Below are 17,448 nucleotides of genomic sequence, written 5' to 3'. Positions count from 1 at the left end.
TGCACCAACTAGACCGTTAACCGAGATTAACCAATTTCAATCATCTCTCTCGCTGACGAGGCGCAGTCAAATGGGAGGTAGCAGAGTTTATTTTGTCATAAGGTAGTGTGATTATGCATGCCACGAAGTATTTGCTAGTCTAGTACTGGAGAAATTAGCATTTGGATGCGCATTTTGAGCCTTTAATACTAATAGGGTTAGGGTAACGCCGGGTTAGGGGCGTCAGTCACACAGCCTGGTCGGGTTAGTAAGATTCTGACACAGTCAACTCGCTCTCCTACGCAATTCTAAACTAGTATAAACAGCTATATTATGTATATGTATCTTGTACTACGTGAATAAACATTTTTGAATTGAATTGAATTCTAGCCGCATCATAGACCGAATAATTCTGTCCCATATAACCTTTTTTATATTTTGGTGTTGATTATTGGGACAGAACGGGGTTCATTGAAATTTCGTGAGATCGCATGCAAATTGCATGCGCTGCGAATGCGGCCCGTACACCGCTATTGGCGCGAAAAAAAACCTACCGTTCCCTTCTACATGGCTTTACCTTGCTACTGATATGTGTATACATTCACTTCAATCGTTATTCACTTCTTAAAAGATTGTTTTTCAGAAAACCCGCTTCATTTAACCTTAGTAAATTACGTTCGCCATTTACAAACAATCAGACCAATCAGAGCGAGTCTTACAATAGCCCCTGGTTCTCGCTTGTATCTGTGGCGCTGCAGGAGGGCTGATAGACTCACTCTGATTGGTCTGATCGTTTGTAAATGGCGAACGTAATTTACTAAAGTTAAATGAAGCGGGTTTTCTGAAAAACAATCTTTTAAGAAGTGAATAACGATTGAAGTGAATGTATACACATATCAGTAGCAAGGTAAAGCCATGTAGAAGGGAACGGTAGGTTTTTTTTGCGCCAATAGCGGCGTACGGGCTGCATTCGCAGCGCATGCATTTTGCATGCGATCTGACGAAATTTCAATGAACCCCGTTCTGTCCAAATAACCAACACCAAAATATAAAAAAGGTTATATGGGACAGAATTATTCGGTCTAGCCGCATCACTGCCACTGCCTCTGGCACTGTTTAGCAAGGAGCTGTTAATAATCAATGAACTTATTATTCCTTTAAAGTCTTATATAGCTATATATAAGACTTCTGTAGATAGAAGATATATATAGTTTTGTCTGGTAAATGAAGGGGTAATCCGTGTTGAGCTGGTATCCTGGACACAACAATGACCACTTAAATTGAGACACAAAACGAAAGTTCCCTCTTTACATCATTCTTCTAAAGAGTGAGTGGGTTTTTTACTTGAAACGTTACTTGTTGCCAAATTAATGTATATGAAATTAATGTAATAATAAATAGCCAGCTATCTGCCAACATGTTGGGTTGGTCATTTTTGACATGTGTAACATACTCAGTGCAGTAGCCTCTGGGGAGGGGGCAAGGGCAGCTGCCCCCCTAGATTTTAGAGCAAAATAAAAAAATAAGGTATGCTGATAATTTTAAATACAGAGTGGCTATATGCCCGGCAGCCGGCATATATCTGACGGCTGCCGGGCACGGTCTTCGATTTCCGAAATGCCGGGCAGTTTTTAATTTTCAGCATTACCTCAAGTAAACAAGAGTTAGGGTTAGGGTTAGGAACTGCCGGGCATTTAGGAAATCGAAGACCGTGCCCGGCTTCCTGTAATCCTTATTACTGTAATCCTTATGTTCCTGTAATCATTCCCCGTGCGTCCAATATACTTCAAGCATGTGTTCCTTATTTCAAAAGCAGCTAGCTAGGTTGCTTACCATATATGCTGCTACAGGGTGCTGTACAAAAAGGTTTGCTATAAACTACAATATGTGACATTTGCACACAGAAAATTTATATTGAAATCAGATGGGATGAGTTGGACACAAAGTAAATACGGATTTGAGTATTACTGGCACTCGCTAGCAGGGCTAGTCAGCCAAGACATACTGCTAGCTGTTGGGATTTCTACTAGCCATGCACGGCTGAGGGGCTAGGGTTAGTTTCAAGCCCTGCATTGCTCTTCTTATTCACTCTGAAGTTGTAAGTATACTAGCAAACTACACATCCAATGGAAGGGGTGTTGGGTCAATGTAGTGTATTATAAAACTGAATATAAATGTCATCAACTTTAATTATTTATTATCTTATAATATCATATATGGGCTGTATTGCAAAATTATTCCACCACGAACTCATTTCTGTCTTTCAGCTAACAGCAGCATTAAAGAATAAGAATAAGGAGTACTACCTGACAAAGTTTCTGCCAGATATGCTGAGGTCAACTGTTTTTCTGACAGCTAACGCATGTCTCTTCATTGGAGCATTTTGTATGATAGGGTATGAAATGCACAAACTGTATTACACAAATTAATAAAATTTATAATCATAAATTGTATTATATAACTGTTTAAAATAAATTAGTAAATAGCTATATAGATATACCTGAGTTGAACAGTTCTAAAGATCTATTAAAAAATGCAAAAGTCTGATTAAACTTTCTATAGTCGGACTGTAAAGAGGCCTACTGTAAAGAGGCCTAAAATTTGTAATGTTTCATGCAAGTCAAAATCTAAGTAAGGTATGAATGAGTATGTAATTTAATAAATTAATCCGATATTGTTTTTTAGTGAAGGTGAACTGATCGTATAAATTAATGGTCATGGTTTTCAGTAAGGTGCTTGGTAAATATGGCCTCATTACAGCTGGCTTTGTGCCAGCGTTCATCGCTTCGTTTCTATCTGTGCTGATTGAAAGAAAAAGCAGGTAAGAATGAAATGATGAAATATGTAGGTAAAATCTGATTAAAAAACTAACGTGTGAATTATTTCTTACGTGTAATTTTGTGCCAAGTGAGATATTTTATTTGCGGTCTGATTAAAGCTACCTAACGAAATACCATTTCTTTAGAATGAATAGGGGTATGTTATATCATGGTTATATGCATGATTGATGAGTAACGTTTTTTTAGAGCATTTCAATAGAGTTCATTATTAAGAGTAAATTAAATAGAAATTAAACAATTTAAACATTATAATGTTTGTAGTAGTGCCAAGTCAAACATCTGTTTACTTTTTCAGAAGAGGAATGCTAGCTGTGTACCTAACAAATTTGGTAATTACTTTTACGTTTTTGTACATTGGTATGTATTGAAGGGGGAATGTAACCCGCCAGGCCCATCATACTCATATCTCCCACAGCTTCATATCTTTACAGTAATAACCACGGTAACAGTTTTTTTACACCAGTGGGGGGAATATTCTGGGTTGGTGAATAAAATAGGCACTGCAGTACAAGTTTGCACAGCACACATCTAAATTCAGTCACCATTTACATCTTTATACCTTCAGTGCTATATAGGATCGCTATATGTTATGCTTATTTTATTAACTTCCCAGTCAACTGTCATTGATAGACGTGTGCGCATTGTATAACACAATTATTGATTCATCTGAGCTAGCAGCAATGAATGAATGAAATGCGTCTTTGCAATGCACGCCATGGAATTACATTGTAAAAAAAATACTGGAAATCAAAAAGTGTCATCAAAATCAAATCTTCTTAATTATTATTTTACACAGGTTCTATATACTACATTTATATTTCAGTGTCTATCATTTAAAGAAAAATATGTATTAGCCCAATAATTATATTCTGGGCTACCAATAAAGATTCCCTGCACCTGGCAACTGACTGTGGAAGATTTTGTGTGTAGTTTGCCACAAGCAGACATTTTTCCACAAGTAAGCTTTATTTTGACCATTGTTTTGTTACTTCAGGCAAGTGAGTACCTCTTCAAATCACTTGTTGCTCATGGATATATCAAGCCGATTAAATTTGGAGAGGTATGTTTTATTTTGAAACTAAGGACAGCAGTGACATATATGATTCTAGGATAAATACACCCCCCCCCCCAGAAAGTCACCCTTACTACTATAGCTTTAGCTTTTATCCATCGCTAGTGTTAATAGACTTGGAGGCAGGTGAACTTTTTACGATTTCTGACAGAAGAGAAATAATATTGAATTTATCCAAGCATTTGCTGTTAAGGTAATTGTAGGGTTACATTGGTAATGATTTAAACAATTTTATTACCATCTACGTCCTCATCATCGTCTCTTCATGTTCATGATTACGGCTGCTGTGTACATGTTCCTCTTCTGCTCACATGATGGTCTTGCTGGAGCCGAACAAAAAGGCATAAAGTGAGTACTTTCAGTCTGTCGAGTTCAGCATCCAATACGTCCTCACGCCGTACTCTGCAATCACTCATTTCAACAACCAGCTATAGCATTCACAAAAAGCGTGAATCTATCATAATTGTATCAATGTAACAATCGTTTTATGCTATTTGGCAGCCAGCGGCCTTCCGGCTAATTTAACTTTCTGGTTTGCATCCGAGCAACTTCTAGATATGTACGTGTGTGTCTGTGGGTAGGTGCGAGTGTGTGAGTGTGTGTTTTATCTATCCTACCATGACATGTTTTTAAAGAAGTGATCATGTCTAAGTAAAGCAAACTTTTTAGCCTAGTATATTAGCAAGAATAAATAAAAACAAAGTGTTTGTATTTATTCACTCCCGGTATTAGTTAACAGGAAAGTGATGCTCGATCCATTCAGGTGAAACGGGCGAATACAGGTGAAAATTCATTTGAGCACTGCTCTGCTGCTCCTGTTAATTAAAACTTCGTGGCAACACTTAAAAATAAAATAAAGTAGTTGAACTCGCTTGAAAGACAAAAAACGCATACCATTTTATTTGTCCTTATGATTTCTGCCTTGGCCAAATGTTGAGACTACATCACTAGCCATAGTGTTCGGCTAGTTTAAAATGCAATTTACTGATTTATTTTGCCACCACATTGTCAAATTTGCAGCCTGGAAAACTGGGAAGCGTTTATCACCTGGATATCCAATTGGTATTGCTAATAGTATAGCATGCTACCTTAACAGTTTAGACCTATTCTACTGTCTTATTCTACTATGTCTGCAATTAATCCTGATTAATTTTCAGCTATCTCTAAATTCAACATCAATGTTGTTGGATATAGTCTTTAGCTTTTCGTTGCTCCATGGCTGTTTACTGCAAGCATTGCAGTAAGATCTGAGAGAATTTTTTATGCCCAGGTTTATTGTGGGAGACTTAGAGCAAGTCAATGGAGGTGACGAGTGGCAGGCAAAAACTGAAACCCGAAAGAAACAAGTTTTACTTGGTGCAAAATATTTATTAGGTACAAATATACAATTATTTTTATTGGTTTCAACTTTGCTGATCCTGTAGTCTTGCGTATCTGGTGGCTTATAATTATATATGCCTCCTGTTTAGTGAAGATGAGAGGGTCTATGTCCCCCAGGGTACTGCAGGAACGTACCCTGGGTACAGTCCGGTATACCGGAACGTACCCTGGTACTATCTAATATGCCGGACCGTACCTCGCCTACTCCACTAACGAGTCTAGGGAGTTGCCTACGCCTACTCCCTAACCCTAACCCTAACCCTAACCCTAACCCTAACCCTAACCCTAACCCTAATCCTAACCCTAACCATATCAAATAGTGACCAGGGTACGTTCCGGCAGTACCCTGGGGGACATAGACCCTATGGTTGTTGGTCAAGGGATATTCTTTGTATGGTTAATGCCTTAGGTTTGAGTTATGCCCCTGTTAATGTTTGCTTATATATAATTTTCGAGCCATTTGGGTTGAGCAACGTTCACTGGAACATCAGCAGTGTGCACTCTATCAGATTAAAAGAATCTACTAAGTATTCTGTATTTTGCAGTTGCATCTCTCAGGTAGTGTACTAAACGTGGTGGTGCTGACAGCTAACGGTTCCTCAGAGTTTTTCCTCAGTTACATGAGCATCTTGTGTTAAGCCAGTAGTTATACTACTGCCTAATACTTTATACTGTCTTTCACCTCGACTGTTGTTGTGATTCCAAAGTCCAAATGACCCTGAAATGTGTTATTTATGTTTTTAGTTAAATTGGCAGATGTTTCCTTCTCGTATTATGTAAATATTCCTAGCTTTTCATTGCACATTTGAATTTTATGCCTGTTTTTGTTTGTGACTAATATAGATCTATATTTCTAGGTCTTACTAAGTACATTAATGTGCTTAACAATGTTGTCAAAAGTTGGAGGAAACACCACCTGTGCAGACATTCTCATAGTTGCCTCTCCTACGTGATCCAGGTAATAATTGTTGCACAGTACTTCACAACTAACTTGTTTCTTACTATTCTCTGCTGTTAAATGATTACATTTTGTATCAATCCTGTGTTCTAGGGCACACTTCGGAACTTCATGATAGGATATGGAATACAGGGATGCATGAAACTCGTGGGGAGTGTGCCAAAATTGCTAAAGCAGCCGCATTTACTACTCACTTCTCTCACACATGGACACAATGTGCGATTAGGGTGCTTCTTGGCTGGATTTTGTGGTATTTTTAGGGTAAGTGTTAAGAAACTTCTTTATCTGCATTAACAGTTCACAAGCATGTGCATTACATGCAAGGTAACCCGGCTACCCAGCTAGCTGTATAGAACTAATTATATGAACATACATCATAAATAAATATAAACACAAGAATGTAATATGTAATTAAAAGCACATAGTTTCCTACACAGCCATATTTACCCTCAAATAGAGCCTACGTTTTGTTATCTTTGTCCAAATTTTATGCAACAGAACCACTTCTGACATTGGATACAGTGCTAGTCTGATAAGGCCGTGGGACTAACTATTTATACATCGCTTTAACAAGCAAAATCTGAAACAGTAATAACAGAAAATACGCTTTGCGAAGCTGTACGTAGCTTAAAGCAATGGAAAATACATTAGTGGCAAGCCTAATGAAGCACATTCTTCCAAAGATACATTAACGAAAGGCAATCAGCTTTAGTCAATCTGATAATTCTTGATTTACATGGAGGAAGGTTAAATATTTTGGTGTAATGATTACAGTTTTTTTTTTATTTCTTAATTTTAATTCATGCTTTACTTGCTGTTCTGCTCCTCAGTTTACATTGAGGTAATTGAACTTTATGTCATAGGGAGTGTGCTGCCTTCTGAGGTGGCTCACAGCTGAACACAAGAGACAACATGCCGCAGTAGCAGGGTTTCTAGCTGGTAGTTCCATGGGCTTCTACCGCAGTGTGCCAATTTCACTGTATCTGTTTTGGAAGTTGTTGGAGGTAATTTGCTTCAGTATTGCAAAGTTTATAATGAGCAATCTTTAGATGATAGTAAAATGGCTAAGTAGAAGATTTTTTTTGATAATATGACTGTTGTCCTGGTAAATAGAATTGTTACGTATATTGCATTCTTTATTATAAGTCACTTTTACGTTTCTGCTATATTTCTTGGATCTATTAGTAGTTTTGATTAGTGGTATGTGACCCTTGCATGCAGGAAAAGTGCGACTGATGCCAGGCATTCGCCCACATACCATACCATTGTGTGATCAGTACTGCGTGTATATTAACCACTGATAAATGTTACAGTCTTATGATGTACAGGAACAGTATGAAGTCATGTGGTATAATAAAAGAGTCTATATATATCCAAGTGATGAAAATCTAATCTATAAATTGCAATTATTTTGCAGACACTGTATTACAAGGGAATAGAAGCAGGCCATCTTCCAAGCTTTAGGCATTTTGACGTTATGTTGTACGCGTTCTCTACAGCAATTAACTTTCATGCGGTAAGTGGTTAGTTTTATTTGAATTATGTATATATTCAATGCACTTGAATTCATGACAGATTTATCAATGTATTTGCAAGATTGTCCGAATAGCAGTCAAGAATTGTACTAGCTTCTAAACATCATCTATGTGAGTGTAAATTGTAGCTAGGTATGGAAATGGTGAAACGTGGTTAAAGGTTTGACTTATCTGTATTGTAATGCAGGCAGTATTTAGTCCACATTTGATGAGACCAGCCTACTGGGATTTTCTGAAGAAGCTCACAAATCAAAGGTAAAACCAACGCAACAACACCACCACAGATAAGAGTACTAATTCTCACTTGTAGGAAAGTGGTACAAAAAGACTTATTGTCAGGAGTACGTGCTATGCAGAAATTATAAACCCCGTCATCATGTTTATCATAAACTGTTTATCTAACTACTAGTTTTCTAATTGAAAATAGGAGAAGTATATATGTGACCCGCTCCAGCAAACCAGGATTAAGTAGGAAATAACATTGAGATGTGCATATCTGAATAGATCATTAATACTTTAAAAATGATATATAATATTGCTATACTCTAAAGAATGACCAATCTACAGCCATTTGAAGATCGGAACGACTTATTTCCGAAATGCAGCTTTGGAGATAAAGGTTCCGGTAAGTAGCCCCAGTCGGGATGAGCGTCAGGGGAACCTCAAAAAACATTTTTTATTTTTTGTTTGGTTGTTAAATATAAAAATGACCATAATAATCTAGAGATATCTGAACCTATATATCCGGATTAAATATGCACTAAGAAACCTATTTTTGTAAAAACCATTTTTGTCCAGGTAGGCCATTTTCAGCATTGACATGTGTGCGTGCTCATTACTCAAAACAATGACTTGCGACTTAGTCCGTATTATGCTGGAGTGGGTCACATATTATCATAGAAACTAGCCGGCCTTATTCAAATTTTGTTATACTTTTAATTATATACTTCTGATTATGTGTGTGCGTGCGTGCGTGCGTGCACGTGCCTGTGTGTGTGCATGCGTTCATGTGTGTATATGCTCATGCATCTGATTGTGCTGCTTATCATGATTTTTTTTGGTTTACTCATAGGTTTGCGGAAATGAACCGCCTAGTGTTGGATATTTATGGAACCAATGCTGCAAAGATATGCCCTAGTGTCTGGCCTGATTATGATCCCAATCATACACACTTGACTCTGCCTGCAATCAAAGACATGTTTATAACCAAGTAAGGTATTAGAAAATATGACGATTTCAACTGTTCGTAGCTAAGTCGCTGGAATATCTTCGGACTCGCTGCAATCAGAAATGCACTGATAAAGAAGTAAGGTGATAAAGAATGTGATGATTTCAACGGCCTGTATCGAATTCAATAAGGTATTGTGCATTACGGTTTTTCATTTGTATATTTTTTTAATGAAGGTAATGTGTAAAAGTATGTGTAATATGTGCTGTTAATTTTACTGCTTATTAAGAATAACTTGCCTTAAATGTCATGCATTGTATGAAGCCATATGGTAAAGACAATCGTGAGATGTTCCAATAATAGAATATATTTCATGTTAAATGAATGTGCGTGTTATTAACAAAAGCATGTTAATACAGTGCTTGGGCAATTATGAAAGGTATTTGATTAAAAGTTTTATTATTAATTTGTTCATCAGTCATGCAGTCATCAGTCATGGAGGTTTGTTACTACTGCATATCAGGTGCTTGTGTGGTGGAAGTTTTGTCTAAAGATTGGAAGTATTGATGTGTAAATATATTAGAAAAGATTTTCTAATTGGATCATGACCAAAAGCTAATGCTTTGCTGTAATGAAATTATTCGTCTCATTGATCAAGTCTAATAAGAGTATAGAACAAGAGCCGCAGAGCGTCTGGGCTCATCTGGGGTCTGTTGCTACGGTTATAAACGTAAAATTTCAGTTGTGCGTAATGACACATTTGTTAGGCGCAGATATGCAGATATGCAGATGCGTACACTGCATGTAGATTTCTCTCTTTCTCGAGGCTGTAGCGCTGCCGGACGAGGCTGTGCGACTGATTGTCTATACAGATGTCTGATTGTCTATCAGACTGATTGTCTGATGGTCTTCTAACCCTAGCAAGACCGTTTCGTTGAGCTAGCAAGGCGGTATACTTATACTATATGTTAATTCGGGTGGCACTCCGGCAGCCCATGTTTATACTATGTTAACTCGGGTTTCCCAGCAGCGGCCAGCGATGGTAGAAAATTATGAAAAATTGCTCTAAAAAGCTACCGGACAGATCTACTTGTCATCCGTGGAAATGGACAAGTACGGACAAACGGATAGCCCTTATTTCAAACACTGGGATGGTATCAGGAACCTTCTCGAAGGAATGTTTGTTGGGATTGTTATGAACGTTGCCATGAGATGGCGCGTACGTTTGAGTGTCTTAAGATTGAAGATGGAAACTCCCATCGTACATAGTAGCAACAACTATTTGCAAGACAGAATAGGTAAGCACTCATCCATTTACCTATGCAAGCCTACAGGTTGAAATAGAGAGCTGCCACCTGTAACTAATTAACGGAGGCAAAAACTACACAGTACTATCACCGCCATATGCACTGGCAGTGGCCACTGGCAGTGGCATATGTTACATGTAACACACTGACACTGACAGTACAGAATGCCATCGAAATTATACGATTTAAGGAGCATAAACCTTCTTCAACCAAATTTAGCTTTTGAAATTTCACTGTGACATTGTAGCCTTATACGTCCAGGCATGTATAGATTCTACTAGCAAACCCGGCAGTCAAATTCTTTCTAACAGTAAACAAATCCATGTTTAACCATCCCCTTGAGGGTCAAAAGGTTATCCGACACTTACTCTTCGCACGTCAGCGGTAAGCACATTTCATAGTCCTTTCAATAAAGCCATAAAAATGCTAGGATCACGCCTGTATTTAAGTTTTCATCGCTCCGTCACGAGCCATGTCCTCAGAAGAAATGCTCGTCAGAATCTGCCCGTGCTGCGCCACGATTTGACCTCTTGACCTGTGACCTCAATTTCGGCACAGTGATGGCTCTTTCCTACCATGATGATTACACCGGACTATCACGAGGCCTATGTCGAGCCGTTGAGATTTGTGCTGCAATTCTGCATTTCCTCCCTATACCTTAGTTAAGGAGGAACTGTTCCCCTTCTTTTACCTCTTGACCTTGACCCCAGCTTCGACATCCCGAACTCGTTTCGATTACCTATTTTTATTTTAATAAACCTTGTCTGTAATGTATTTGTTGCTTAGATATATCCCTGACATTTATCCCTACGGTGCCTTATTAGTTGATAGTATCCATTTGACTATAGGATGGTATCAAGAGCCCATTAACCCAGCCATTATTACCCATTATTACCCATTATTACCCATTATTACCATTATTACATTTACCATTATTACCATTATTACCCAGCCATTAACCTAGCCCATTATCAGAACCCATTAAGGGGTTAATGGGCTCTTGATGGTATCCATTCCATCGAGAGTGGATAAAATCAATGTTTTCTTTCCCTCCTGATTCTCTCCATAATGATGAAGTAAAGTGAAAGAAATTGACATCATTCCATGTTCAAACGCCATATCGTTGATACTGCAGTGATTGCCCATGTTTCCCTTTATGATAATGCTGGTAGTACATGGCTAGAGATTCTCTATGTACTCTTCTTGATAATGTGGTGGCTAGGAACATTCAAGGGTGAAATATAACTGTTGTAAAGGGATGATGTAGTGATGCTGAGAGGGTCTATGTCCCCCAGGGTACTGCCGGAACGTACCCTGGTACTATCTAATATGCCGGACCGTACATCGCCTACTCCACTAACGAGTCTATGGAGTCGCCTACGCCTACTCCCTAACCCTTACCCTATCATATAGTTACATATAGTTACCAGGGTACGTTCCGGCAGTACCCTGGGGGACATAGACCCTATGAGCCCTGATCACTGTTCTTTAAATAACAATAACAACTACATTCCAACCACTAAAAGGGTAACTAAAAACAAGTAACTTGCAAATAAGTGAAATTATTATTCAGCCACTTACGTTTGACATTTGAACAGAGTCTTGCTCATTTACTTAACATTGAGAACCAAGAAATGTTGGGAATTTTCTTAAAATAAAAAACGAAACTTGATTACACCAAATAATGACAATGATGCACATGACAATGCCCCTATAATGATCACTGCGTTTGTTCTAATATAATCTAAATGCTTTTAATATAATTCACTATTTCCCCATTATCATTCCTTGACTTAAAAGATTACTTTAAATGGGTGTTTAAAAGTTTTACTACATAACTATATAGTGATATAGTTACACATACATTCGGTGAACATTATGTGGTTATTAAATGCAATCTATATTTTCTATAAACAATATTTTTTGGCCATATGTCATGGATCACAAGAGATAAACGAAAATATACGAAAATTTAGAGAGTATTCAATTTGTATTGTATGTTGTGAAGAATAGCTCTAGAGAATGTCAATATTATGTTGGCGCTTGCATTCCCTGTAATGCTCATGTTGACCTAGTCAAATTTGTGACTTTCTCCTCCTCCGCGTCCATAACCTGAAAGAAGTATCATTGTTACCAACCGATCTCTTCTATATCTATTTAAAACATCTATTTACACTATGTAGTCAGTGCATTGTGCAACGTAGCTTCATAAACTGTAATCAATATCGGAACTTCTCTATACTCATTATAACAATTAAACTATCAGTAATTAATATTGTTTAAAAAATGACCGCGTTTGTATAGCATGGAAACGTTTACTTATCACTGTAATCTCACCTCCCGGTCCAAATAAGGCTGAATAGCATGGTTGGTTACAGTATGGCTTTCCTTCATGCTGGAATAGAATGAGAAATTGTAAGAGAAACGTCACTATACTTATTAGACGATGTTTAAATTAGCTAGTATATATAGAATATCAAGTACATTCTAAACTTGCTGACAGTCAGTACAAAATTAACATAGCAGTTGTAATGGCGCTGTCTGGGTGAATAATTGTATTAATTCTGGTTAACATTCATATGCTGTACGGCAGCTGTAACCGCATGCCAGGTAACAGCTCGTATGTCCACAGATAGAGGTACATCAAGCAGAGTGAGACCAACCTCGGCATGAGATCCTGGTGTCAAAGTCTTGTTACATTTCTCACATTTTAGGCAGAAATTGTGCCAGTCCTTGCCAAGTGAAGTCTTCTTCTCAGCTGTAACAGACAAATAGAAAATGTATCAGTAATAGGCTCCCACACCCAAAGGCCGTGTTACGGCTTAATCAACGGACACACTTTATGTGATGTTATTCATCCAGTCTTGCTGCATTGCAACTCATTAATTATTACAATACTATTAATTATTGACGTATTTTATTCAATTATTCATGAAGCTAATCTCGTGATTGCTCTCTGCGCCGTACATTAGTGTAATATGTCATAAGTTTTACTCGTACCCTGTGAATATTTTCTGACCGGCACAGATTTTGTTCGTCGATCGATTCGGCATTTACTTAATTGGTTATTAAAAATCCACACTTATAAACCAGTGCTATGCGATAATCGGTAGCGCACACACACACGCCCGCATAATTAGGATCTGCATCCAGCTATTATATTACCTATGTAGATGTATATATGCTAGTGTACGCAGCGCGTATATACATGATTATATGCAACCAGGAGTTCATGAATTAGATATATAGATAGAGTCTCTAATTCATGTACTCTTGATACTACACACTTATTTATCGTTTTCGGTTCCTGCGCGGTGTTCTGTTGGTGAGTAGTAATATTTGACCTCGTGCAAACACAGTGTTTACACGGCAGGCACTGCCATCGCCCCATCTCGTATAAGCAGTTCCCAGGCATACGGTTGGATACGCCTACGTAAAATACACGTTCACCTATAGCTCTTAGCAATCTGAGGAGACGTATTTCATTCTCGTGTTTCATATACTTACTGGCCATGCATTTTATAAGCCTCATTGTCCCGTGATTGCCATATGGTTACGCCCATAGTCTTGTCATAACGTCAAGGACATTACCGGGAGTAAATAATTGGGGAATGTTATCCTTTATTATTACCTCCGCCAAGGGGTTGGCACGAGGTTATGTTTTCACCGGCGTGTGTTTGTTGGTTTGTTGGTTTGTGGGTTTGTTTGTGTACAGCCTAACTGAAAAAGTTATGGACGGATTGTCGTAAAATTTTCAGGATACGTCAGAAATGGGCTAACCTAGAATTGATGAGATTTTGGTGGTGATCCGGATCCAATTAATTAATTCATAAAATTTTCAGGATAGGTCAGAAATGGGGTAACTTAGAATTGATTACATTTCGGTGGTGATCCGGATCCAATTAATTAATAAAATTTTCAGGATAGGTCAGAAATGGGGTAACTTAGAATTGATTACATTTCGGTGGTGATCCGGATCCAATTAATTATTTAATGAATGAATTAATTAATAAAATTTCCCACAGTCACAGAATTGAGCTGCCTTGGCGGAGGTCTGTGCTCTCCGAGTGCTCTAGTTATCACATATTGTTTACTTTTTTTACTATATTAGGCGTGGTTAATGTTTTGAGGGGTACTTCATATGTATCCGGCAATCGCAAAGTCTTACTAAATCAGTAAGGCATATTCCCAATCGAAAGGCAAGAATTAAGGAAGTGAAACTCAGAAAGGGAAATAATTTACGAGAAAAGAACGAAAGAAGGGATTGCGCCTATGTGTATGTAGAATGAGCCCTAAATGCCACTCTTCGCGTAATCGCTTTATACAATCATATCTTATATACGCCGTCATTGAAATTGACATTTCACGTCGATGCGTAATCAAACTCTATATTTACTAACTGATATCCAGCATCTACTAGAAACCATGAGGCGAATATAATATAATGTTTGTTGTAGCAAGTCGAGCCGTGATGGTAACCAACGGATAGTTCATGCAGTGACAAGTATATATATCTCAGCCAGGCAATTAATTACATCCAACCGGACCGCATGTTTATCGTATATTAACCCTTACTATTATCGTCTTAAATTTAATCATCGTTGCACATTTACGGCGAGAAATACACAGTTACAGCGTCATAACCTATTTTCAGCATCGTATAATTGCACAGAAACTGGTTTATTGCGGCTCAGCAACTACATGGGCGCGTCATTGTGTTACGCATGAATGAAAGCGTGCGTCGTCCAGTCTAGCCTTTACATTCCCTGCACATGCACCCACATGCACGCGCACGCCCACATGCACGCACGCACACACACGCACACGCACGCACACGCACGCTCACATGCACGTACGTACATACATACACACACGTACATACATTGTCATACACACACGCACACACATACAACACGCGCGCACACACATACAACACGCGCGCACACACACGCACGCACGCGGACACGCGCATATATAGCTGGGTAGGTTTATATATCGTTTGTAGATAAGTGAAATATCCGCATGTACCACGCCTGCGCCACTCACCAATTTATCATCAGTCTTGTCATCAAACCATAAACACAGTTTTAACACTATACTAAACAGTAGTGCGATTAGATAAAGGGATTAGATTGATCGACCATGGTGTACCATCCCTTCATGAGAAAGGGGACACCGCCGCCCGTGTGTGCGACATTGTATACTTATACTGACTGTGTACGAGCAATCATCAGCGCAAGCAGCATAATAATTATTACACCAGAAAATCGTGATATTGCGATATAGTACGATATCAACGGTATCAACGGTATCAATCGCAAAACAATTTTGTTTATGCCATTCGTCAGTCATTGAAACTCACTCGACCTTGCTTTTGCCCCGTTACGGTTTACCAACCGCGTTGGAAGGGAAAAAGCATTCGCCATCACTATAATCGCTTTTTGCTGAGCCATGAATACGCTGGCACTCCCAACTATGTACATAAAGGAGACCTCCCTTTGCACGGCGTTATAATAGTATACGTGATCTCTCTTTAGCACATATATTTACGCAGCATATACTGGACGACACTGTACATATTTTTACTACAAGTAGATAGCTATAATTGATAAGATCGATACATAGAAATGAATAGCAACGGTTACGTAACTTGCATATAGCAACTTATTACTGTGCATATTCTGTACTAGTAATAGTATAGCCGTTGTTGCCATAGGCATATATATATATATATATATATATATGATAATAAAACTATAACAAAAACTAAAAACTAAAATGTATTCTAACGCCGGACTGTAATGTTTACATTACAATTTACTGCACACACACACACACACGCACGCACGCACGCACGCACACACACACACACACACACACACATATATATATCCATATAATCAGGAGCAAATAGTACCCGGTACCGAATATGGACAATTTCTGTGATCTGACGTACGTTTATCAAAGTAACTTATCGAGGCCCCACATGCATACCCAGCAGACAACAAATACACATAACAACTCACCAAAATAAACCTCTTTGTTACACTTTGGACACTTCGGCATGATTTCTGATGAAAGCTACGCGCCTTATAAGTTATTGTAAGTTCACCTAGCTGATCCACGTTACTATCTGCAAATCCGGAGGCACGTATGGTTGGTATGCCGGTCTGGCTGGGCTGGGCTTACATACCGCGTAGCACCTGCGCACCTTGCACCCGCGGAGTAGCTCCACCCCGAGTCGGCAGACTAACTAAGCCGACTTTACCTGCATTTGAAATAGGGGTGAAAGCGCGAGGTGGGGTTGCGCATGGAAAGGGCACACATTATACCAGGATTGAGTGTCTTGGTGATTTAGCTACTGATTGCAGCGTAAATACTTGAAATTCAGTTGGATTAGGTCTTCAGTCAATAATTTCGTAAATTAACGACCAAAAGAACTCAAGCACGTACACGTGATGCATGCGCACACACGCGCGAAACACGCGTGCGCGCGCGAGATGTATATGCGTACGCTATATATAAATGAGCTAACGTTTGTACATGGTAATATATATATATATATATTGTTTCAAACGATTATAAGCTGTACAGCTATTAGTTTTGTTATTATATTATTAGTTGTTGAAGATATATTGCACGTCCCCCGAATATTTCAAACCTATGTGTATACACGAATGCTCAATGCGGGTCGCCGGAAAAAGATAGACTGTCTCCAAAATTTCTTGTGGCTGGTGTTTACAAAGTCGATTGTAATAATGACATATTGAGCCCGTCTATAGAGAAGGTAGTGGAGGCAGGTGGCGTAGAACGATACAAGCGTATTAGGGCTGTCATGCATATAATCAGCTAAGCAGGTATGCGGGTGACCTGAACCTAGTCTTTGAAATTTGCATATGGACGGGGACAATATGTCAAGAAGCTAATTTTAGACATGTATAAGGACATTTCAGGAAGGGATGGGAAATTAACGAATATAATTAATACCAATTATGGGTAATATTTCTAATTCACGGCCTATACGGATGTGATACAAAGTAATCAGATATGTGATGTAGAACAAGCTAACAGGAGTAAAAAAGAGTTAAGAATGTAACATTCAGAGTGTGAAATATGTTATCTATGGTTGCAAAACGTGTATCTAATATTATATGATATACATGATAATGTCATTATATATATATATATATACATATATATATAATATAT

At 38.3% G+C, this 17,448-nt stretch overlaps 2 protein-coding genes across 2 annotated transcripts in view; one reads left to right on the top strand and one right to left on the bottom strand.

Annotated features, from left to right (window-relative positions):
- Positions 1-9,398, top strand: part of LOC106811422 (transmembrane protein 135-like) — a 10,071-nt gene extending 673 nt beyond the window's left edge. The window contains exons 2-13 of the mRNA XM_014815030.1: positions 2,247-2,374; positions 2,708-2,800; positions 3,115-3,148; positions 3,814-3,880; positions 4,152-4,239; positions 5,162-5,265; positions 6,129-6,229; positions 6,323-6,490; positions 7,093-7,233; positions 7,647-7,745; positions 7,952-8,019; positions 8,837-9,398. Coding sequence (XP_014670516.1) covers positions 2,247-2,374; positions 2,708-2,800; positions 3,115-3,148; positions 3,814-3,880; positions 4,152-4,239; positions 5,162-5,265; positions 6,129-6,229; positions 6,323-6,490; positions 7,093-7,233; positions 7,647-7,745; positions 7,952-8,019; positions 8,837-8,978 — 1,233 coding nt within the window. The 3' untranslated portion in view covers positions 8,979-9,398. The remainder of the gene's footprint in view (positions 1-2,246; positions 2,375-2,707; positions 2,801-3,114; positions 3,149-3,813; positions 3,881-4,151; positions 4,240-5,161; positions 5,266-6,128; positions 6,230-6,322; positions 6,491-7,092; positions 7,234-7,646; positions 7,746-7,951; positions 8,020-8,836) is intronic.
- A 2,383-nt stretch (positions 9,399-11,781) lies between these two features.
- LOC106811653 (cysteine-rich protein 1-like) lies at positions 11,782-16,436 on the bottom strand. Its single transcript, XM_014815358.1, has 4 exons — positions 16,266-16,436; positions 12,903-12,997; positions 12,577-12,634; positions 11,782-12,351 (listed from the first exon to the last, which is right to left on the bottom strand). The coding sequence occupies exons 1-4, from the start codon at positions 16,303-16,305 to the stop codon at positions 12,311-12,313; spliced, it is 234 nt and encodes a 77-aa protein (XP_014670844.1). The 5' UTR covers positions 16,306-16,436; the 3' UTR covers positions 11,782-12,310.
- Between the last annotated feature and the right edge of the window lie 1,012 nt (positions 16,437-17,448).

The sequence above is a fragment of the Priapulus caudatus genome, unplaced genomic scaffold, assembly GCF_000485595.1.
Source record: "Priapulus caudatus unplaced genomic scaffold, Priapulus_caudatus-5.0.1 Scaffold19, whole genome shotgun sequence".
Lineage (NCBI taxonomy): Eukaryota > Metazoa > Priapulida > Priapulimorpha > Priapulimorphida > Priapulidae > Priapulus > Priapulus caudatus.
The sequence above is the reverse complement of the archived record's forward strand: the minus strand, read 5'-3'. Positions and strand labels throughout refer to the sequence as shown.

Coding starts and splice junctions, on each gene's coding strand:
- LOC106811653 (XM_014815358.1), bottom strand. CDS start 16,305: ATGCCGAAGTGTCCAAAGTGTAACAAAGAGGTTTATTTTG. Junction 12,998..16,265: donor TAACAAAGAGGTTTATTTTG/GTGAGTTGTTAT, acceptor TGTCTGTTACAG/CTGAGAAGAAGACTTCACTT. Junction 12,352..12,576: donor AGCCTTATTTGGACCGGGAG/GTGAGATTACAG, acceptor TACTTCTTTCAG/GTTATGGACGCGGAGGAGGA.